Here is a 24,892-nt window from a genome sequence, read left to right on the forward strand (position 1 = left end):
AAAGAATTACAACACCAACACCGATCATGCAATATTTCCTTGCATCGGAGGAATACAAAAGCAATCGCTCCTGCAGTTCCAAAGAACAAACCCATGACATATAAAGTATAAGTTAGCTTTGTTAATATTTGAAAAGAAACTGCATGTGCAGCTGTTTGCAAGACAGAAGTGTAGTACTTATCACCATTTCCCCTCCAATTTTCATCCACGTGTTGTCTTTTACACAGCTAAAAATAATTCAACTATTTAACACAGAAAAAAAAGTGGTGAAGCATTTAAAAAGCTATCCTGTAGACAGACAATAAGTACCTCTTATAATATGTATAGTCCTTTTCATGGCTAAATTTTCAGAAGTCTGATCATGATTTCTGTTATTCACCATAAAAATCACAGGTAACAATATGCCTCAGTGGTTCTAAGATCCACCTACAAATGTTCAACATACAAGCTGAAGAACCTGGATCATTACCTTATTGTAACATGGACATTAATATCAATATGCCTTTAAAATAGACATTATTACTTTAACATATGCCATCAATAACAAAAAAAGTAAAAAAGTAAACCTGTAAAAAAGTATGTGAATAATTAGCAATATACTGTCCTGTAATGCAAAACTACACATCTTTCTAACTCAACATACTGGAATATTTTTTTGATCTCTTAGTGTTGTCAATACCACAGCCATAATATTCAGTGCAACAGTGTAGTAGTTTGACAAGTCAAAATTGTTTTAATTAATCAAGATTCTTCTTTATTGTAAGAGAATCTCCAGTGTAGAACAGTACTGATAAAACACCACTGAATGTGCAAGATAGGTTGAACAGCTTCACTTTTTGGACAGTTGACCAAATATGTCAGAGGCTATTTATGAATATTTGATAAAATTGAAACTTGTCAGTCCTACAGAAATACTGCAGTATTTCTGGTCATTACAAGTTTAAAGGCTGGAATCAACAGCAGACACAAGCTGGTTTACTTCACTCAATTTGGAGACCAACACAAGTGAACTGTCTGATTACTCCTAAGTAATGGCCCTCGAGATTTTATAGAGTGACAGCTAATAGTTTGAAATACAACTCATAACAAATGCACAACCATTTCAGATTACAGCATAAGGATACTAATTATCTTTAAACTGGCCCACCAAAGCAAGCCACCAATGCAACAATAAGTCACATTTTAAGCCAAGCTTTAAGCCAGTATATGGCAGATACATATACCTGCCTTCACCATCGAATCACTCTTGATGCAGAATATCATCCCCTCCATACTGGTATACACACAAAGGCACACACAATTTCTCACCTCAATCAAAAGGTACTTGCAACCCAGACAAAGAAGCACCACTGTAAGAAACTTGAGACAGAAAACCCACATCTGCTGAGCATACAACTTTCCCATTCAGCAGCAAGATCTTCCAGAAGCAGGGAATCCTCTTTTTCTCCCTTCCACACTTGTTCCATCAGTCCAGACAGAACAGATGAATACCTCAGAAGTACACTGAGAAAGAATCATGCAGGTGCTCCATTTGTTGCAGCACAATGTACTCTAAATGCTTTCATGCATGGGAGAACATTTAAGGACATTTAACATTTAATACTTTGGTGGTGATCTGAGATACTACGTACCCCAAATATGCTAACTCATGTTTTCATACTGGGTGCTCATCACCTCAGCTAACCATGGTATAAATTCATACAGTTCATCCTGCTATACTTACAGAAACAAAAATGGAAATGAAAGAAGTAAAAACATCTACTGATGATCATGTTCTTCATTAATGATGAACACAAAATGGCAAGCTTTTCTAATATGTATGACAACGCATGAAAATCCATGACTAGCAAAAGAAACTGAGATGATTACGAACTACAACTGTCAAGCTAGGAACCTGGAATGCTCTCCACTAACAAAAAAGATAAACAGACATACAGTGCAAATTTCACTGCAGGCTTTCTACTAGCATGAAAACACTGTTTCATTAGGATTAAAACTAAAGAGATTATTTTCTTATTCACCCTCCATCTTATCAGACTGTTTGATGAAACAGAAATCCAGATCTAAATATAATCTGTAGAGTGGTAATGGTAATTTTGCTAAAACGTTCACATCTTACAAGTGAATCAATAAATGGTAGAGGCACAAAGCAAATTCTTCCACTGCAGCATAAAAGAAGAAATATTATGTCACTTTTAGGCCCAGCTTCAGCTATCAAGTTATCAAGTTACCGTAAAAAACAGACAAAGAAAGGACAAATCAAAATCAAGTATCTTTTGTCCCCCAAGCGGGCAGGGCACGTTAAAAGTAGCTAACAAAAGACCAACAATGAGAGACTTTTATACTGACAAGATAGCATACATTTAGTCATCCACATTCAACAGCTCCCAACTCACTGGATTTACTAAAAGAAATGAGATTTAATAATGAATTGATTACAGAAAGGTGAAAAGAGGCACCAAAGTTGTAACACTGTTAGCAAGATTAAGTAGTACTAGAAAGATACAATACAGCTATCAAATCAACAAAATACAGTTAATATTGAATTAGAATAAATAGGTTAGTTAAATTATCCAACTGAAAGCATAATTAAGGAATATTGATCTTTAGAATTTCTGAATTTTAAAAAGGTAGATTTCTTCTTCTAGTACATATTCAAATACTGCATCATCAATTTTGCTATACCTACTGCAAAAAAGACCTAGCTGTAGGTTATATAATCAATGAGTTCCTAACTTAAAACATGACTTAAGACATTTTACTCTAAGGCAAATGCAATCCCTTTACCTACAATAGAGTATTTATGATTACAATATAGCCACATGATGTTCAGTGCACTTTGCTCAGGCTCAAGTACAGGAGACTTGGCCCATTCAAGCTCAACATCCTGTTCCACGGGATAAAGCAAAACAGGATTGCAACAAAGGAAAGAGGATTTAAAATATCTGCAGTAAAGTCAGCTGCACTCTGTCTTTGAAAGCTGAATACCATCTCTGACGCCATCCCTCAGATATTATGCAATGGTACGCAAGTTGTGAAATGTCATCATAAGTGGCTGTTACTGAGCGTGTATGCTTCACATTCAGTTCTTGATGTGAGATCCTAAACCTGAGTGTAAGATCTGAGGGCATGACCTGCAAAAACACCAGCTACTTACAAACGCAGCTGAAGTCTGTAGGAAGTGGTTCTGAACACATGAATGATAAATATATTGGAAAAACTGCACCAGAATAATTTAAAGTCACACGCTGCATTTAATGGATCTCTGTGATTTTAACCACTATGCCCCATGATCCCAAAATAGATAAAATCTATGTAAAATAGAAAAAATAATACTTCTAATCTACCAAAGTGCAACAAGTTATCAGCTATTATATTGATGAGCGTCACAGACAACAGCAAAAGAAAAATAACCAATAGTTCTGTCCCTACTACAGAACTTCCACAGCAGATGACAAAGCAAGGAGCCCACATGTAAGTAATGAAGAAAAAACAGAATTCTGAGTAGCCACTCCACATGAATATCGTTCAGACTGTTCGATGACTGAAGCAAGTCTTTACTGCAAAAGATTTTGATCACAGAATTTTAAATTCCGTGAGTAAAAAAGGGAGATTGCACCAACAACCTTAACCTCAGTATTTGTTAGTTTAGGAGAGTTCATTTTTGTAGCTTTTTAAATGCAATATTTTGTTTAGCTTGAACAAAATTCTAAGAAAAAAAAATCATCACATAATATCATTTTGACAATGATGTGGCATATAAACAGGATTGCACCTCTCAGGTCTCATTTCTTTCCACTACAGAAAGCAATACAAAACATATATAAAACAAATGTGTTTGTTTCTTAACACTGGAAATAGAGATTAGATATATCTCATTGTTTCTGGAAATTCTCAGAAATCAACATTTTTATGGCATCCCAAGCACAAAAATGCCAAGAAACTGAAGCAGTACAAGAATTTTCAATCAACATAAAACTGTGTTTTGATATGAGCTTAACTTCAGTTCCTAAAAAACTGGGGCAAGAAACATATCTGTCAAAGTACTGAATGCTTGCTCTTTCATTTAAAGGCTGATAATGTCCCTGGTTCCAGAATCTGGGTGACTTTTATACAGACAAGGAAAGGAATGGTATTTGCTGTACAAACCCAAGGATATTTCACAGAATTACAAGGGTTGGAAGGGACCTCTGAAGATAATCAGTCCAACCCCCTGTTAATTCATGTTCCCTACAACAGGTTCCAAAGGAAAACATCCAGGTGGGTTTTGAATATCTTCAGAGAAGACTCCACAACCTCTCTGAGCAGCCTGTTCCAGTGCTCTGTCACCCTCAAAATAAGTATTCCCTTGTGTTCAGATAGAACTTCCAGTATTCCAGTTTGTGCCCGTTGCCCCCTGCTCTGTCGCTGGGCATCACTGAAAAGAGCCTGGCCTCATCCACTTGACTCCTGACCATTAGATATTTATAACTGTTGATAACACAGTCCTGCTAGCAAGGGGGCTGGGGAGCACAAAAACAGGGAGGGACAGAACCAGGACAGCTGGTTAGAGAATGGAGAGTGACTGGTAACACTAAAAGTCAAGAACAAGTTCCCAACCATCATCTGCTTATACCTTAAACACTTTTTTTTTTAATGGACTTTTAAATGTTCCTATAACCTTCCACCAATCATGCAATTTGGCTGACCAACTCACAGATGTCCAGATACAGTGCCACAAAATATTCTGATGGTTATAAAATCATATCTGCTCTACTCTACGGAGACAGCCTGACTTCAGGCAGATTTTTAATCAAATATATTGGAAAATAAAAGAAAGCAAAACAATACAAAGCAAAAAACAACCAAAAACCCCCATCGATTCTAGCAAACAAAAGAATGACTGACTACAACATCCCTTAAATAGTTTCAAAACTAAAATTATGCTAGCTTTGTAGGAAACTTTAAATCCCATTGCTCCATTTATTCCCATAAAGCTCAGCAGATGCAAGAGTTCATCAGTGGCTTCTTCACTGTTTGAAAAAGATCCCATACTTGATTTGCAACATTTACCTTAAAATTGTGTTCTTATGATGCAACAATTTTGGTCATGACACAGGAATAGAATCTACATTATGATCCATCTGGCCCACTGCACTTTTTTTCCACTTGCATCCCCTGTCATTGCAACATCATTTCCAAGTAATTTTTAAATCATGATGATTCACGACACTGAAATTAAGGCAGGAAGTCTGTCTCTAGGGCCAGGCTATCAATTTATTAAATAAGAAGTTGTTCTTAATAAATCCTTTATTGTTCTTATAAATTGCTCTTCAGCAACAAGTGGTTTGCATTACTTTTTCACAAGACTTCTGAAACATTGAAGGGAATGGAGCTCCACTGCTTTTTGTAATGGAAATAATTACAGAGTCTCATTCAAGGAGCATATATGCTATGGGAAGAGATGTTAAGACAAACACATGGTGGTTGAAAGTATCATTCTGTTTTTATACAGAAATATGATAGACATTGACTTTGAAAAATTAAGCAAAGAAGTTTTTCGCAAGGCTAAAAAGTCTGTCCCAAAATTCTAAGTCAACAAAAGCAAACTTCCTGTGAAAAAAAGAATCCTATCAGAGGATGGCTTAGTTGAAAAGAAGTTTAACTCCTCAACATCTAAAACTATGACTTCTACTAGCTTAGCAGTGCCCTATTATCTAGGCTAACTTCCCACTACAAATCATTAAAAAGGTCTTCAGTGCACAGTGAAATGAAGTCAGGCCCTCATCTACATGAATGATCAGAACAGCACACAAAATGCAACTACACAAATCGACGCTGAATATATATCCGTAACTTCTACGAGCAGAAAAGCTTACAATAACGTAACATCACCACAAGTAAAAGAGAGGAAATTAGAAATTAGGCTCTCCTCTTGATTCTTTGTACAGAATCATGCCCAGCAGTAGCTAAGAGCAATGAGAAAACTCTCCAATCAAGGAGAAGGTTATGACACTGCTTTTCCATCCAGAAGAAAGCTTGTTTATATTTCAAAGAATACAAAGGAGTTCTGCCCTTGCCTTTTCAATGTCTTGTCTTTATATTTCCATCCTGCTTTCCGCTAGGTTAAGGAAAGTGGCAACTGCTGATGAGTATCCAGGGACTCAGTCCTGTTACAATAAAGCTTTCTCCACTGTAAATAACATACACAGCAGCATGATAGAGACACAGATGGATCTGAATATTCATTTATGATTTAGGCAAACAGAAAAATACATTTCCAATGTTCATCTCTGATGTACCTGTCATGGGTCAAAGTAAATCTTTATTTCCAGAGCTACAGTCGAGTTCAAGGGCAAGTTGCTTTCCAAAGTATGCTGATGTTATTTATACATATCTTTTTTTCCCTCAATAAAAAAGAACAAAGAATATTTTAACTTTAAAAAGGTGTTCAATAGCATATTATTTCTTTTCCCTGAAGCCTGAATATATACTACTGATCAGACTGACGACCCCAAATGACTGAAAATGTGTTTGCTAATCTGAAAGATCTTAAAATGTTAATTTGCAACAACAAAAGTCTAAGCTGTTTGAATACATATACACATTTGTTCTTGTAACAACTGACATCTAAAAATATCATAATACGACCAAGTTTCTTTTTAAAATTCATCTCCTCATTTGTACATTTTGTACATGCCACCATTTTAGGGGCAAGCAACTTCCTCATTTTTCCTACACTCTCTCTTAATTTCTGAAATACAAAAACCATTTAGAAATAAGTAACTAAAAAGTGAACTACTCTTTTTGACATTCCAAATATTCATATTTACAGCACCTCTTAAATATTTGCTTTTGCTGATTTTTCACAGCCTGTTAACATGTTATATTCAACACAATAACAATAGTCTCTCTTTCTCTATGGCAATTCCTTTTGCTTTAGTCAGCTGTGACACTGACTTAAATAACACCTTCTCTTCTGTATTGCTGTTACAAATTTTTAAATATATCTGACTCACATATGACTGCTCCATTTTTATTTGTTCAAAATGGAAGGATCATTACATCTTATCATTTTTTATTTAATTTTTAATTTATTTAATTTTAATAATTTAAATTTTAATTTAAAAAAAAAGTGTTTAAAGCATACCTTATGATCTATTTTTTTCTTGGAAAAGTTGCAACTTCGTAGTTTCTTTCATAAAGACACAAATGCCATCTCTCTGAACTACCTTATTGTTTCTTTATTTTACCAAATACATGCACATCTTTTAAAAACAATTCTAACTACTGAAGGTAATTGTGCAGATTACCATAGCAATTCAGTGACTTTTCTACTTTCTTCCAACACAAATGTAGGTTCTCGTACAGTGGGAAAAACAACGTACTTCTGAGATCAAGTTTGTTACGACAGAAATAATTTAAACTGTTAAACTTGTTTCAAGCATGTAGTCCAACAGGTGAAAGCATCACAAATTATCAAATTAATTTTATATTAGCAGCTAGATATTTCAAAATACTGAAGCAGCACTGCGGTATATACCCTACAATTTATGAGTAGCTGAGTACAGAATTTAGAGGTACTGAAACTGTAGTTGTGCACTGGGTGATTTTCATTACAGCAACGGCAAATTTCATACAGAAAGTGAAAGTGCATCATTTGACTTTGCTTCAGAAGTATTACATCACGTGCACGGTCCTTTTGGAATAAAACATTCATAATCATCTTTTGCTTCCGCATTCTGTCCCCTCCTGCTTTTAACTCTTAGTGTCCACCTAAACCATCCTTAACTTTGTTTTCTGTACAATAAAGACATAGAAAAAGTTAACGAGAGAGAAGCCAGGAAAAACATAAAAACACCACAAAAGGAGAGAGATGTCAATTAAAAAAGAAATAAAGCACTGTAAGCAGGTACTTTAAATAAAAATACACTATTAGTTCTTCTCTAATTATGAAAACCTGTCTAGTAAGAGATGCTACACATTCCTGTGTAAAGGATTTAGTACTGTATGTCGTAAAGCAAATAAACCTGAAATTTTACAGAAAGGCAGTTTGTTTGGCAAAGAGAAAAAAATTGGTGGAATTCATCAAACTTAAAATCTATATCCTGTCTAAGACAATGAGCAGCACCAGATGATTCACAGGAAGAACCTTTATAGTTCCTCTGTTGTTGACTTCTGACCCAAAGCATGTGTCTTGCATCACTTTTTTTTCTTCCTGGCTACAGGATCTCTGGCTGCTTTTATTCATATAAATAATCTCTCTGCTATGCAAAAGGATTACTGCAAGAGGCTCTAAAAGGCTTAGGAGTACATACGACCAAAATAATGAAGCCAGCAGGTACAAGCCACATTTTTGGTGAAGACTGATTAAAAAAATATTTTATTCCATTGAGATTTTGTATTTTATCAAATTTTACCATGACAAGTTCTGCACTGCAAAATCAACAAAGGAGCTGCAACCATAATCATTAAAGTAGAGCAGATACCAAATACTAAGCCCAACACACTTAGTAGTTTGTATGCCACTTTGACAAAAAAGCAGCACTGCATTTGCAGCCTTAGTGGAATTCCACTGGAACAGTAACACCGGCTTTCTGTATGTAACACATTCCTTGTCCTTTAAAGGGTATGCTATCTTATACTTGCAAAGGATTTCTTTTTCTCCTCCTGCAATTGAAAAATATTGCTTATTTCTGATTTAAGGCTTGTTTTGACGAAGACCGAGCTGATGAGGCACTCAAGAGCTTGTATTAAATCAGTAATAGACAGAAGTGGGCAGCTTGTATATGCACTGTGGGATACACTTGTTCCTATATTTATCTTTCATGTTTTGAGAGAAGGTTACAAATATTTTTATATATATACACACACATATAAAAGAGCGAGAGCGAGCAAGCTCACATTCCAAGAGAAGTTTTCTGGCTATGTCAGGACTGAAGTCCACCCCTTGCTAGACAAACCTATTTTTTTCAAACACAAGAGGATATTATCAGAGAAGTCCGTGCTGATATACAGAAACCAGAGATCGCCATGGCTCGGTGAGGTGACGAGCTGACGGGTGGATGGCGCCCATTATCTCCACTTCTCAGTCCTGAAAAAGTTTTCCTGAAAAACCACAAGGGGAGGAGAAGGCACCAACAGAACATAAGGAACACAATACAAGAAAAGAATTAGGAGTGACGAGCAAGGAAGGGAAGAAGAGCGCGTTAGATATTGCGGAGGCTTCAGGGAGCTAAAAAAGTAGTTTTTAGATGAAAAGACCAAGTTGTCAGTAGCTCTGGTTTTTGGTTTTTAACTTCTTCACAAGGCTATTACATAAAATAACTGCATTAGGAAACAATCGTCTAAAAGGAATTTACCTCCTTTACACTGGGAAAATATACTCAAGCTCAGTGGTTTCAACGCTCCTTGGAATTTTAAAACATGTTTCAAGCCTTTGTTCGGCAAGCGTACCAACCGCTATCCAGCCACCAGCAAGGGGAATCTGAAACGAAGTACAAGGGGAAGCTGGTGCATGAAACTCAGCTCAACTGCTTCTACATCAAACCTGGAGGTAAGGGAGAAATTCAGATTTGTGTGCATGCAAACCGTACTGGTATCTATCTGCTTGGATAAGTATTCCCATTCTACATACATAGAACAGTCTGTATGATGTACGAAATAACACTAGTAATGTCAGTAAATAGTTGGGGATAAGGTACTGAAAACGCCCGTGTGTGTGACCAAGACTTAGGGAATTTTGGTAATTGTTTCATCTGTGGAGTTGAGCAGGCAGCTTCTCTTGCTAACATACTGTCTTTTGAGCATCTGTTGAAAGTTGCTTTTTCACTTCCGCTTTCACACTGGAGCAAAAACTAAAGGAACAAGAAAGGCACGCAGGTATAAGGAACAAGAGAGTAAACAGGCTAAGAGATTTAGAACATACAAAAGCTTAAAATATTAAATAGATACCTACTGTGTAAAGGGAGTGAACTCTATAGATACAGATGCCTATTGTGTAAGGGAGCGAACTCTAAAAACCAACTAGTTCTACAATATTTTCAATTGCACAATGCATTTACACTGGCCTGGAAACATCCAGTATTTTATGCTGTACAAGGTGGCGAGTACGAAAGACAGGGTGTATAGGTAGTCATGTGAAGATAACTCCCTCTAAAAGTAAAAAAAAAAAAAAAAAAAAAAAAAATCTGTTCCAACTTTAACTCTTGAGTTTTACTGCATGATATGCCTATCTTATCTTGAAGAGATGTCCGGAATTCCCAGTGCTTGCAGTACACTCTCAGCAGTAAACGTCCAGACCAGCTAATATGTTGCTTATGTGACAATATCCATAAATGGGAAGCAAAGACTGCTTAGCAGATATACACAGTGAGACTCCTTCCTTTCTGTTCAGAATACGATCTATAATTGCAGGTTGCTTGAAAGATGCTTTTAATTCTATTTCATACACTTTTCCTACCAATTTGCTTGCCAGGACAGCAACAATTCCACCATATTCAGAATAATTATCAACCACTAAAAAACTACTAAAAAGCTTTGTTACCTTTGCTCCTTAGACTGTTTTTTTTCTCCTCATGATATATACTCAAATCAGAATCCATCATTCTACATAGTCAAAAATTTATGTTAGCAGTACTGTACTTCTTTCCTTGTACTTTTTACCACCATCATCACGACTGAAACTGTTAGACCAAGAAGATGGCTGCAGTCATCATGGCTGCAAGATCTACTATCCTGAGAAAACCAAATTCACAAACACAAAGTGTTCTAAACTGTTTGTTCTTCATGGCCAAAGTCTTCCACAACTGCAACCACATCCTTAAGGTAGGAAGTGTGAGGAGGAAACAACAAAAATGTCCTATAAGTCTGAATTGAAACCCTGTATAACTGAGCTGAATTGGGCAGGGTGAAAAGAGCAGATGCCTTAAGGATAAGATCTTCAATTTCCATTGAAAAACAAATATATTGTATCTGTAGGAAAGCGTGTTGAATAAGAAAAAAGAAAGAAAAAACACTTCAGAAATACTCACAAGCACAAAGAGTTTTGTTTAAAAGAACAACAACAACCAAACAACAACAACAACAACAAAACAACAACAAAAGGGAATCATACAATTCATCCTCTTGTTCCAAACTCTAAAAACTTCCATTTGCAATCATTGAACTGCACTTAGTTTTCATGATAAGCACAAAAAAATCCTGTGTACTGGAAAACAGGATCAATTAATACCTGCTGATTATTTATTTTTTGCAGTGATTTCTGCATACACACACACAAACACATCTTTTCTTAACAAATAAACAACCAAATAATCCTGTCCCCTTTCAGAGGCCACACTACATAAAAATCCAATCCAACTTCCATAGCATTAAGCAGAGTTTAGCTACAGATTTCAAAACCAGATGCATCTGATTGTATACTCTAAAACATGCATGCTAGCTAATTGCTAGAAAAAAGACCAGGACTCCTGGCCTTAAAAGTCTCCTGTCTTAAGCTAGCACTGCTGCACACCCATCTATACTTGCATGCAAAATACAGTTTAATCATGCCATAAAGTTATCATATTATTTTTACATCTCTACAAGTAAACATTAAGGATTTATAGGTACCCTTGAAAATTAGAACACGAGACAGAAATGCCAACATTTAATATAGAAACACACCTACTTTACAGTTTTAAGCATAAAAGTGTAAAGTAATACCTACGTCATTCCTAAAGGGGTAGATTATTCTTCTTGATATTTTGATTTCTTATTTTTTTAAGCACAATAGCATATCACAGAACACAAAGGAAGGCACTAAGTGGGAAATATAGTGAGGTAATAATGCTTTCACATATGCTTTTATAGACCAGGCTAAGAACAGATAATTTCTGCAAGCAGTTGCAAGAAAGATAGAACCTCACACGGAAAAGAAAAATAACCAAAAATTTATAGTCACTATGCAACAGACAAGTAAATAAAACAGAAGAGATAAATTTGCTTTGAGAAAATTTGCATACAATGAACTAACTATAAGACACTTAAGCCACACAGATACTAAAAAAGGTTTTTAAAAACATGCATGAAACGTGACAGTTAATCCTGTCAGTCAACTTAATTTTCTGATTTTAGAAGCAACACTGCAATGTTAATGTACTTTTGGTATGAATATTTCCCTTTTAAAAAGGAAAAATAACATCTGTTAGGACGTTATTTTAATATAAAACATTAGGATTTGAATGTTCTCAGCAAAACCAAGGTTTCAATCAGAGGTGAAGAATATCCCTGGAGAACAATCCTGACCTCGGCTGCTGCTCCTGCCCAGCTGGAGGCAGGATGAATTTTTATCACACTTATCAAAGGAGAGGTGGTAGAAGGGAAAGAAGGAGGAGCTACTTGTTTATTTTTCCAAGACAAAAATGTCTCCCAAGGACAGTACCTCAGGTAAAACACACAAATTTGTATTCTGAGCAAATGTCAGTTGTTGATCCAGGCAAGCTTTTAGAAAAAAATCAGCCAAATCTGGTTAGCAAGAAGAGATTTGTAATACTGAATTATAGAATATATCATCTATGACAGAACAATAATAAATTTCAGGGTAAAGCAGACACTTATTCATGCTATATTCAGTTTTACACATCACCCAAATTCTACTACTGCAGTCTCCTCTTTTCTCTTGGGAAGCAAACCTCTCATATTCTTCTAATAAAGCTGCTCCTTACAAGAGAAATGTTACCATTAGTTTACCTGCAGGATCAATGAGTCTTCTAACATGCCTACAGAATCAGGACACGTTAGCTATTCAGTATATATTTATATACAATATATAAACATTGGAAGAGTTAACGAAAGGGACCTGAATTAGTCTCCTAAGAAGATGAATACTTCTGTTTGAGAGTGCTCTAGTATGCTGCAACACAGAATCTACAAATGAAAAGTTTAAGAAAAATGTATACCATTACCTTTTCCTAACATTTTACAATCATTTGCCTTGAAACACAAACCTGTATTTGGGAAAAAAAAAATCATAGGAGAGAGAAAAAACAACAGCAACAATAAAAGCCACCCATGACAAAGTTTAAGCTACTTCTTTGGACAGCTGGCAAACTTCCAGTCTCATCTACCAGAAATCTTTGCAGTGTAGAAATCTAGAAAAATGATGTCAGTTGTTCAGGGTTCTACAAACATAAGGTGGCAAGTTAAACTGGAATTATTACGAGGCACCTTTACGAGAAGCAAGCACGTCTGGGCTGCCTGTGTAGCACTTCCTGGATTTCTGCAAAACCTGATATTCAATAGAATATGTCACATCTGGCTAGAAAGCTGCTTTCACTTCAATTTTACTAGATAGAGTGACCCTTGCTACAAATATGACCCGGAATGCACAAATGGGCATAGAATCTGGTCAGATTCTGTTTGTAGATTTGATGAGACTATTTGTAGAGCTTCCACAGTTTCTTTCTCCACTGCCTGCAGTACAATAATCAGCAGTGATAATTAGTGTACAAGCTCCTTATAAGCTGGATCTGATATCTTTTTCTGGCAGCTGAAACACACAAGGTGTACTGAGCTCTAAGATACACAACTTTTTTCTCAAGTACTCCATGTCCTGTAAGCATGAAAAATAGTACTCAGTGATGAAATTGTGCATCAGTCAACATAAGAAATAATTTGCTGGCCCAGCATGCAATCACATACACCTGGTACAAAATACACCGTTGGGAATAGTTGCAAGTAAATTACTGTATAGTTGACCACTGCTAGAAGGAGAAACTGAAGTTATTTCACCCAACAATTTACAGTTATGCATTTTTCTGAACTATTTCACATTAACCAGCATCGAGCTTCAAGCAGGAGGTTCCAAATGTTCTTTTTTGCAATAAACACCACCAAAGGTTAAGGAAAAAAGTATTAATTACGTAGATAAGATTACTCAAATATATAACCCAGGAAATACTTTAAATTTTTGAAATCATTATATGTTAAAAAAGCAGTACTGTCTTACTTGCACACAGAAAGTACCTGAAACTGTGCTTAGCTACTAACACGTCTACAAATAACATGGAAAATATTTTGCAGAATTATAGAATGGCCTGGGTTGAAAAGGACCACAATGATCACGTTTTTTTTTTTCACGTTTCAACCCCCCTGCTATGTGCAGGGTCGCCAACCACCAGACCATGCTGCCCACAGCCACATCCAGCCTGGCCTTGAATGCCTCCAGGGATGGGGCATCCATAATCTCCTTGGGCAACTTGTTCCACTGCGTCACCACCCTCTGAATGAAAATCTTCCTCCTAATATTTAACCTAAATCTCCCTGTCTCAGTTTAAAACCATTCCCCCTTGTCCTATCACCATCCACCCACATAAACTGTCATATCCCTTCCTGTTTATACATCTCTCCAAGCACTGGAAGGCTACCTCACTTATTTGACTGATACGCCTTTTGTTTCTTTTTGGAATTAAAGATTTCTTCTGGCATTAAACATGCTGTAACCTGTATCTAATTCTCTTGGCTTTGAAATGAATAATTCTTATGCTTGCTTGACTAGATTTTCCAAACTAAACTTCTATGTGAAAGAGTGGATCAGTGCACTCATTTACTTGCATGGATCCCAACACCAACCCCCAAAGACCTGTGAATAGATTACACGTTGTCTGAAGAGGGTTCTTAGATAGTATTTCAATTCTTGATTACCAAGAACAATGGACCAGCAGGAGAAGCATGAAACACAATAAGGTAAAAGATCAAAAGTTACTTAATTATTAATAAAATTTACTTTAATATGGTTTTAGAAAGCTTTTTTTTCTATTGCAATAATATATTGGATGCAAAACAATTTTTCTAAGATGATAGATGCAATATAACAAGATCAGAAAATTAGAACTTGCAAAACATTGGGCGGGACTGAAAATATAAGTCCTCTTATGTGAGAAAGCAACTGTACCAGATAATCAACAATCACAGGAGCATCAGTATGTGAACACACACTGCTGGGGTCACAAATCCAAAACATAGCACTATGCAAGCTACTATGAGGACAATTAACTCTCTTCCAGCTAAAACCAGCACAGTACTTTGCCTCCAAGGACATCCTTTTCACTTTTGTGGCTCAATCCTCCTTAATTTGTCTACTACAACTCTTGCATTTGATCACTAACATTACACTCAAAATTTTTTATGCTGCAGCTTTGTAGTACAAATCTATGTCTCCTAGAAGAAGGGAATATTACCTTACCAGCTGAAGGGGAGTCCTTTAGTGTGTTTATGAACATAGGAGAATTCAATAAAATTGCACAGAAGTGCAAAGAGACACCAACAAAGCACTCTGAGCTTTGTAAAGGCTGATGGGTAACACATTTTCAAATCCTACTCCAAAAGAATCATTGTCTACGCAGAGCCCAGAAAAGCAGCCTTCTGCATTTTGTTGTTGTACAATTAGCCAAAAAAAAAAAACACATGTTTGTACCTGTATTTGAGACTCTGCAAATCTATAATTATGACATCTCTTACTGAACAAGTGGCTTATACTTCTCTCCAAAGCCCCCAGATTTTTCTCCTAAATAGATCAGTTTATATGTAGTATTTGGACTGAAGACTGTCTTTCTTCATGCCGGCATAGTTATGATTACTTCTAATTATTCTTATTGCTAATTGTCTCAACAAAAAGAAAAAATTAACAGATTAGGCTTCAAAAAGTAGGTATTAGAATATATATATACAAATTCCTGTTGGAATTTCAAAACAAGACAAAAAGAGATTACATATACATAGGAAAGTTTTCATAATCACATGGGAGAAAAGTCTCATGGTATTTAGAATCCTGATAGCCTAGGTTAGCCTGGAGATGTCTGTATTTCTTTTCAGCTTCTTTGGGAATTTCAGATAGCAAATTTAAACTGTTTTTCAGCCCACCAAATGCTCTCAGAAATAGAAGTTTCATTTAGATTATTTAAAATGCTATCTCCATTGCTCACACACACTATGTGGTAGAAACAACACTATGTGGTAGAACTCCCTCTTCATATACATGCCAACTCCAAATTAAGTTTATGAAATAAAAAGGTCTAGCAGATTATCAAACTGTGCTGCTTTGTATGCCATCAATTTCCTCTGCTTTTACTTCATCCAGAGGGAACACTTCTGCAACACATTTCACCTAAGGATTTTTTGCAATGTACTTTTATGCATCAAGAACAAAACATAGATCATACTATAGCTCTATTTCCAAGTACAAATATAAACTTGCATATTTATAACTGTTCGTTCTTATAATATTGCACATTATCACAGTCTGTGTGTCTATCTGTGTGTAAAAGCACAGCTTTTTCATGTCTTCCACTCATTTCTGAGTTTGCCAGATGCATGCTTATATAGAGGTTCGACAATTATGCAAGACAAACACACAGCCCACAGTAATAACTTCATCTTTCATCAGAGTTTAAATTAGGCTTAGCATCACAGCATCATTGTTTCCCATAATAGTTGGGAAGTGACCCACCTTCTAAGATGCTCTAAGGACAGTGCACCAGAGCTGGAGTACAGGGGCTTGAATTAGCTGCATTTGTTTACCCTTACACAGCTCACAAGGATTATTCCAATCTTCAGTGGGCTTGCATTATGACAAGATATCCCAGCACTAACCAGGGTATATTCAGCACAACACATGTCTATGAGTCTCTACACCCATCATGTACATAGGGCCACAAAAATCTGTTATTTGCCAGTTTAAAGTGACCTCCTTTTCAACAGTGGCATTTCAGGTAGCACTTAACAACTCCTTCTGCATGTCAACAAGCAAAATATACTCCTTCAATTGTAAATATTAACCAGCCAGTTCCAGCCCTTTAAATCTAAACTCTAATCTAATTACCTCAACTAAGAATAGATGCTGAAGAAGAGCTCACCTCTTCAGCATTTAACTCAACATATCACATACTTACATCTGGCATTTCTGTAAAGTAGAAAAGGGTCCTGCAGCTGGAAATCAAGGTCTTTAGTAATTGGTTCCGTTCGATTTTCCATGCTCAGCCTGTTCATAATTGTGAAGCCATGCCTTGGAGAAGCTGATCTGAAAATTATCAAGTAGAAATCACATCAAGTCAACAACAACAAAAAAAAGGAAATTACTGGCTTTCTTTGTTGCATGGTCCTCTAAAATGCTTTTTCCCCCCACTCACAGACACTGCAAAATTCTCATTTTGTCCTAGATCACTAGCATCACATTTTCCAACCATAGTTTCTTGTAGAAAATGATGATTACATTCAGAAATAAGCAAGGAGCACTGCATATTTTATTATTGCATTTATTATATTTATTATCATCACTAACATTCAAGTAGCAATTGCGGACAATACTGAAAAACCTATCTAAAATGTAAGTGAAAAGATCGTGACAATTGCTTATGGTGGTTCAAGCAGTTAGACAGTTTTTATTAATGTCAGGTGTTAAGCCTATTACCATCCTGACAGGAGACATTACTTTCAAATTTGACAAAAGTATACCACGATGCTTAAACATTTAGTAAAACTGCCATCTCTGGTAATTGCCTGATGGTGGACATCTAAGAAATCTAAAGCATGGATACCTGCAGTGGAGAGCAGGATGCAACAAGAAATGAAACAAGCAGAACCCTTAACAAGAATCCAATCAGTACTTAAGTTAAAAGAGTGAACTTCCATTGGTACTAACTCAGTGGGAAGCCTGATTTTTGACCCTTCCACAGAATTTGCAGAGCTTCAATTTGTGATAAAAATCAGCTCCAGCAGAAGAGCCACATTACATTCTCATAGCAGTAATAAAAAGCAACAAAGCAACATCAGCAAACTCCAACCTGCAATCTGTTGGCAACGTTTATGATGTAACATGATTTTACAACATTACTCAAAGCCACAAGAAATAAAACCAGTGGGAAGGGCCCTGTATAATGTTCTTCAGAACTTGTTTGCTGTAGTCACCTACATGGCAGGAAGGATAGCAATCTCTGCTGTAAATGGAAACTTCCTCAGCCAACAAAACAGCACGATGAAAGATCACAGATACAGCACATGTCAGGTGACATGTTGTCAAGTTCCGAAGGTTTAAATCCAACATACCAGACAAATACCTCTGTTTTGCAGCATGCAACCAGCTACCCCTAGCTACTGCTAGAAAAATCAAGGGCCAGTTCTTTCCTTTTGCAGTGGTAACCTTTTTATTCCCCCTCATTTACCTTAAAGAAGTTTAGAAAAGTTATTGATGACAATTTCAACTGCTGGTACAAGAGAACTCAAAAGATTAATTCCACCCTTCCCATTCCACAAAAAATTCAGTCTCCTGGGCCTTCCTGTCCATTTGCCATTTTACTCACACACTTCTTGCCCTCTGAAAACAGTTTCTTGCTTCCTCAGTTTTCCTACCAGCTCCTCAAAAATAAACACTGAAAGAGAAAGTTTCTTCTTCAGCATCCCATCCCATCAGCTACTGTAAGATGTGCTCACTATGTCACTTTCTGATTTTAACAGTGCTACAAGGAAATGCTTGGGTGCTACTTTGGAAACCTAAAAACAAAACACGTTTACAACAGAGCTAAAGTACACGTTGGAGAAAGTGATCAATTCCAAGCTCTGAAAAGCTGTAATTAGAGATGCTGCAAACAGCAAGCACTGAGAAAATCCAAATGCTGGAATGCAAATTGAACAATCAGACTTAAGAAATACTAACACCTAAATACAGTGCTCATATCTTCTATCATTCTTTTTCTTTAAGAAATATCATTATTTATTTGTTTGTTTTTTGTTTAGGCACCTTTATTCTGCCAACACTGAATCCTATTTAAGGCAGTATCACAGATTTCTACGGTGCAGCCACATGAATTTAAACCACATCTTGAAGTCATGTACACGATGATCCCTTCTTTTTGACGATCCTTCCTTTTCTGCATTTCTTCCCTTGTGTTTGTCTTTGCCAATCTCAGTTTCCTTTCACCTCTGAGCACGACACAGTTGTGAGCATTTTCTGTCTTTCAGCCAAGCTTCATCCCAGCTTTCCCACACCCATAGGCTGCACCTTCAGATGTTAACACGTAACGCTCTCACCTTGTATAAACGAACAGCGTTCCTTCCACATCTGTCTTCTCCTGAATGAGAACATTAAAAAAAGTTTAAATTAGGGCTGTGTTTTGCCAGACACAAGCAAGTTCCTTTATCTGTGTTTAACCAACACCATCAGCATTTCACTTTCTCATAAAGAAAAGTAACAAATGAGGAAAAGTTGAGGGAAATGGGCTTGTTTAGCCTGGAAAAGAAAAGGCTCCAGGGAGACCTCATTGTGGACTTCCAGTACTTGAAGGGAGCGTTCAAATAGGAGGGGCAACAGCTGTTTATGAGGGTGGATAGTGATAGGACAAGGGGGAATGGTTTTAAACTGAGACAGGGAGGTTTAGGTTAAATATTAGGAGGAAGTTTTTCACACAGAGGGTGGTGACACACTGGAACAAGTTGCCCAAGGAGGTTGTGGATGCCCCATCCCTGGAGGCATTCAAGGCTAGGCTGGATGTGGCTCTGGGCAGCCTGGTCTGGTGGTTGGCGACCCTGAACATAGCAGGGGGGTTGAAACTAGATGATTGTTGTGGTCTTTTTATAACCCAGGCCTTTCAATGATTCTAACCCAGCTCAAGGGGACAGTGGTGAAGAAGCACAACTAGCACAGGGCAGGTTAAGGGTGAGATATGCCCTTGGACTAACAGAATGACTCTATGAGTTTAATTTAATCTTTAATAGTCTTTCTGCTGTTGGTAAACCTAACGCTTGCATAAACACACCTTGCTTCTAGTCAATACCAGTTTTCAAACAGCAGCAAACTCCTCCAGCCGAGCTCTCAACACACCAGGCTGCCTAACGCTACTTTTAAAGCCCCATTACCAGGCCACACAAGCCCAGCCTCGGAGGAGCACGCAAGACCACCCAGTCAGCCCTACCCTCACACCTCCTCATGGCGGGGCACCCCCACTTCCGCACAGGGATGGGGTGGGGCCTCGCCTCAGCCCCGCCCACATAGGGGCGGAGTCTGGCGCCAGCCCCGCCCCTCGCGGCGGGGAGGGGGTTGCGAGGAGGGGCGGCCCGACGTACCCACTCGTTGGCGCGGTGCCCGAAGGTGTAGAGCGCCACCTGGCTGGCCACGTCCACGATGCTGCTGATGTAGGGGTCGTGCTGCTGCAGCGCCGCCAGGCTGATGTCCAGCCCCTTGCCCAGCAGGGCGGCCCCGGCCACCGCCGCCGCCATTTTGCCTCTGACAACAACACACGGTTCCTAGTAGGCGCGACCAATCCAGCGCCGAAAGAAAGGGGGGCTCCCCCGCCTCCCCCGGCTGGCCCAATCGGAGCCCAGTCACCGCAATCGAACGCCGAGCGCACGGCGCTCGGCTGCTGCGTGCGTGTATATGTCTGTATATACACACACATATATATATACATGTCACGTACATGTGACATAGGGAGCTGAAACATAAGCAAGTGTACTACGATAGGGAGATATACAAACAGCAGAGGAACAGATGGACGAGACTGGGAATTTAGTTACCATATTTTCCTGACAAATATATTTTTTATTAGTCTATTGATAGCTACAGTTCACAGTGAATATTTCAGCCTTATGTGGCATGCAGATACACTCAGTATGTACAGACATATTTTAAGCCTTGTTTAACAGTTCAGCCTGAACCCCCTGCAGTAGCAAATTGGATTTGACTTCATCTTATCAGTCCTCTGTGACAGTTTTGTAAGGAGCTGCCAGCGCAGAATCACAGAATCATGGAATGGGTTGAGTTGAAAGGGACCTTAAAGCCCACCCTGTCCCAACCCCCTGCCATGGGCAGAGCTACCAACTGCTGCTCAGGCTGCTCAGGGCCCCATCCAACCTGGTGCTGAGCACCTCCAGGGATGGGGCACCACAGCTTCTCTGTGCAGCTGTGCCAGGTCCTCACTGCCCTCTGAGTAGAGGGCATTTAATCGAAATCTCCTCTCTTTTAGTTTAAAGCCATTCCCCCTATCCTGTCACTATCAGTTTGTGTAAGATTCAGTCTCTCTCCTGCTGATAAGCTCTCTTCAGGAACTGGAAGGCCACAATGAGGACTCCCCAGAGCCTTCACTTCTCCAAGCTGAACAAGCTGAGCTCCCTCAACCTTTCTTTATTAGAGGTGCTCCAGCCCTCTAAGCATCCTCATGGCCCTCCTCTGGACCCGCTCCAACAGCTCCAAGTTTTTTTTGTGCTGCAGGCCCCTGGATGCAGTACTGCAGGTGGGGCCTTACAGGGCAGAGCTGAAGGGGACAATTCCCTCCCTCTCCCTGCCACCACCCCTCTGTTGATGCAGCCCAGAACACAGTTGGCCTTGCAGGCTGCAGGCACACATTGCTGCCTCATGTCCAGCTTTTCATCCACCAGAACGACCAAGACCTTCCCCGCATTTTTAGACAGAAGCAGCAAGGCTGTTTAATTCCTTCCAGAGAATGGGATAACTCAGAAGAACTAAAGGCAAAGGTGCTCATTTGTTTGCAATATTCCAGATGCTACGTGTTTAAAAGAAAAGACACAAGGGAGGCAGACTGCCATTTTGTTTCTCCCCTCCTTCACATGCTACGCTGCACTGAGGCTGTGAGCACTGAGGCATGCAGTGAGCAGGGGCATCTGATCCAAGGGCAGCCGGGCCAGCCCAGAATTAAAAATTCCACAGTGTGAAAGTGGGGATAGAAGAGATAGCAAGCTTGACATTGTAGTATTTGAAGTAGGGACAGGGAGTCTCAAGTAGAGTTAGGAATGGATATGCTCTCAGAATGGACAGTAGAAGGCTGTTCTTTAGGACTCAGGAGAGAAAACTTAGATTTTTTTGTAGCCCAGAAGGCTGCTGAAAATGGTCTTCCTTCAAATAAGGAGCTACAGCTTGCTTTGTAGGTATAGAGTGGGAGAGGATACCTCTTTACATAAGCTTTTATTATAATCTGTCTCACTTTGTCTTTTCTACGGACATCTTGTTTTAGTTGGGGCTTTTATGAGACATGGCTTTGGAGTTTAGGAGTTTCCAGGTGGTTTTGGAACTAGGGACTTAACAGTAGTCAAGGCTTTGCACATTTGTTACCTTAGGGAGATAGACTGAGCCAAGTGTGTCTCCTGTCTTTTTTCTCTTGACATACAAAGATTATGAAGAGTGTCCTGTTTCCTTTTACTCTGTGGAAGAAAACCCAACTGTGAGGTTCCATGTAAAAAATGTTGCCTCTTTTCAGCACCCTGGCTTCTTTAGCACTGCCTTCTTCCCGAATCACTGCATCTCTTTCTCCCATAGCTGGACGGACAGTTCCGAAGCCTTCCGTTTTCAGTCAGTGAACCTGTCAAGCTTCTGATCATGCACTTGTGTATTTGCTGTGGCACCATGAGGTTGCTTTTCTTGGTTCCAACTGCTTTGCTGTGTAAGTGGGGCAAAATTGTTCCTTTCATTTAGCCTGAAGTAAACATAGTTAATAAAACCATTAGTTCTGCACTGCACTGTGGTATCATTTGATAGTAGGCTTAAAATCTTTCCCATGAAACAAAATCTTGTTAAGCAGAGAAAGACTGAATTCTCAGTGCGTCTGAAAGTAAGGACTTTTTAGCAAAAAAGTCACAGGTTGAAAAGGCTGATTCTTTAAGTTGTTATTTGCAGTCAGTTACCTATAGTCCATGATAACTATCAAATCAAGTTAGAATGATTTTGCTGTAATTTGTTTATGAAACAAATTCAGTTACTAGCTTTGAAGATGTCATAATTTCTCAAAGGATATAATTTGAATGTCACATTTTTGTCTTCCTCCCACTAGGATGCTATTCTGTTAAAAAAAAAAAAAGGCAAAAAACTTTGATTTTGGCACAGTATGAAAGGGATTTGATGTAGGTAATATCCACACAGATTTAAGGCAAAATCCATACAACATGCCAATCTTAACGTCTCTACTAATGATAAAGGTTAACATGTTTAGGCCAAACCATTTTGCAATGATTGTTCAAACAGATATTAAGTCTTTGCTTCACATTCAATTCTTTATGCTACTTGTAAAAAACAAGTCTTGCTTAATTATCAACACTGAGGATATGTCTTCATGGAATGTCTCTGTTGGCACTGCTGTTCATGCACAGCCTCCATTCCAGGTCCCAGCCACTCATCCATGCCATTCTGGCACCTTTGCTCTGTCCTGGCCCAAGTGCGTATGTGGCCACAGCATGAACCAGACAGGCAGGGAAAGTGAACTGATTGAAAAACAAGTGTTCACACTGTTGCTGGTATCACAGCCTCAACAGACTGCTTTTCTACCTGTTCGTATACAGGCCTTACTTTGAGCAGCAATTTTTTTTAAGAAGCAGCAGGACTCACTTGAGAAAATGTAGTGCTGAGCAGCCACTCAGCACTTTGAGCCATTTCCTCATATTCATTCCCTTTGAAGTTGTTAGTGCACAGTAGTTGCCTTTTCTTTTTATTCCTTCCCCAGGGCTGCCATTCAGTAGTGGCTTTTCTGTATCTGAAGGGGAGCTATGAGAAAGAAGGGAACAGACCCTTCAGCAGGATCTGTTTTGTAAAATCATGGAATCATAGAATGGCTGTTGTGATAGGACAAGGGGAAATGGTTTCAAACTAAAGGAGAGAAGATTTAGATTGGACACAAGGAAAAATTACTTTACAGTCAGGGTGGTGAGGCACTGGAGCAGGTTACCCAGAGGGGAGGTGGATGCCCCATCCCTAGAGATACCCAAGGTCAGGCTGGATGGGGCTCTGAGCAACCTGATCTACCTGTGGGTGTCCCTGTTCATTTCTTGGGGTTTTGGACTATATGGCTTTTGAGAGTCCTTTTCAACTCAAACTATTCTGCAATTCTGTGATTCTATAAATTGTTCTAACTGAGTGGTAGCAAGGATGCTATGGCAGCATTAATATGTTTCTCTTCCTGCATTCGTGGCCACTTGCATATCTTTGCCTGATGCCATCCAGCATTCTGGCTTCCTGGGGAACAGTAGGTGGCTCTTATGGAGCTAAGGTGATCCCACAGGGCTCTGCATACTGCTGCAGATGTCCTCAAAGCTCTGCAGCACAGTACCTCTCACCACCTGGGAGCCAGTGCTGGATGCTGGATGCATTCCTTCCCAGACACAGGTGAAATGTGCAGTCTTTTTAGCCCACATTTATTATAGAGTCTCAGGAGCTAGCTTTAGACTGCTTTTCTCCTGCTCAACAGTTGAAATTGTTGGTTGCATTGTTGGACCACTTTTTTACTCTAATTCTACGTAGTTAAAGCAATGTTAGTCTTTTTGTTGGCAATTTATTACTTGCTAGAAGTTCCATAAAATGTATAGGTCTGACTACATAATTTCAGCTGGGGCAGTTATTAAAAAATCTCTAGATGAAAACTAAATCTGGTAATTTTCATTGTGAGTCAAAATAACTCCCCCTCTACCTTCAAATAAACCCTAGCATTTTATTAGCATGCATGTGTGTGTTTGTAACATCGCTCCTGGTGAGGTTTGTGAGACTCTTCTGAGATTTTATGTAAAATGTTAGCCCAAACAAGAGAGGGGTGGTAGAATTTGGCACTGTGGACTTTGTAGTTCTGATTTTTTACATACCGTGCAAGGCTTACTTTAATTTTCAGTAGAATTTTTATTTATATATTTGTTTACCAAAAGACTGTTTTTTTCTTTGACTTACCTTTTGCTAAGTGATTCTATTAGTAACTCTATGCTTTATTTTTTGGTGGATATTTATTTGAAAGATACTGAACTTTACTTTTTTAATAGGCCTGGCTTCCGCCAGTGGCCTGTAAATATTCTTCTTCTAGAGAACTCTTTTTTATTTAGTTTGAATAACTTTTTAGGGGATATAATTTGAGCTGAAAGAAATTTAGTACCAGGCTAAGACCATTTCGAGATG

At 38.4% G+C, this 24,892-nt stretch overlaps 2 protein-coding genes across 37 annotated transcripts in view; one reads left to right on the top strand and one right to left on the bottom strand.

The window, feature by feature from the left end:
• The window catches only part of DCP1B (decapping mRNA 1B), a 41,078-nt gene extending 20,803 nt beyond the window's left edge, over positions 1-20,275 (bottom strand). The window contains exons 1-3 of the mRNA XM_085230349.1: positions 20,077-20,275; positions 19,045-19,085; positions 16,911-17,038 (exon numbers count right to left, since the gene is read on the bottom strand). Coding sequence (XP_085086475.1) covers positions 16,911-17,038; positions 19,045-19,085; positions 20,077-20,229 — 322 coding nt within the window. The 5' untranslated portion in view covers positions 20,230-20,275. The remainder of the gene's footprint in view (positions 1-16,910; positions 17,039-19,044; positions 19,086-20,076) is intronic.
• The window catches only part of CACNA1C (calcium voltage-gated channel subunit alpha1 C), a 473,299-nt gene continuing 457,339 nt past the window's right edge, over positions 8,933-24,892 (top strand). For 16 of the 36 annotated variants that reach the window (XM_085230214.1, XM_085230274.1, XM_085230150.1 and 13 more), the window contains exon 1: positions 8,939-9,535. In XM_085230214.1, coding sequence (XP_085086340.1) covers positions 9,406-9,535 — 130 coding nt within the window. In that variant the 5' untranslated portion in view covers positions 8,939-9,405. Of the gene's footprint in view, positions 9,536-24,892 lie in introns of all 36 variants that reach the window. The other 20 variants (XM_085230136.1, XM_085230083.1, XM_085230185.1 and 17 more) reach the window with 6 other exon arrangements.

The sequence above is a fragment of the Meleagris gallopavo genome, chromosome 1 (assembly GCF_905368555.1).
Source record: "Meleagris gallopavo chromosome 1, MGAL_WU_HG_1.1, whole genome shotgun sequence".
Taxonomy (NCBI): Eukaryota; Metazoa; Chordata; class Aves; order Galliformes; family Phasianidae; genus Meleagris; species Meleagris gallopavo.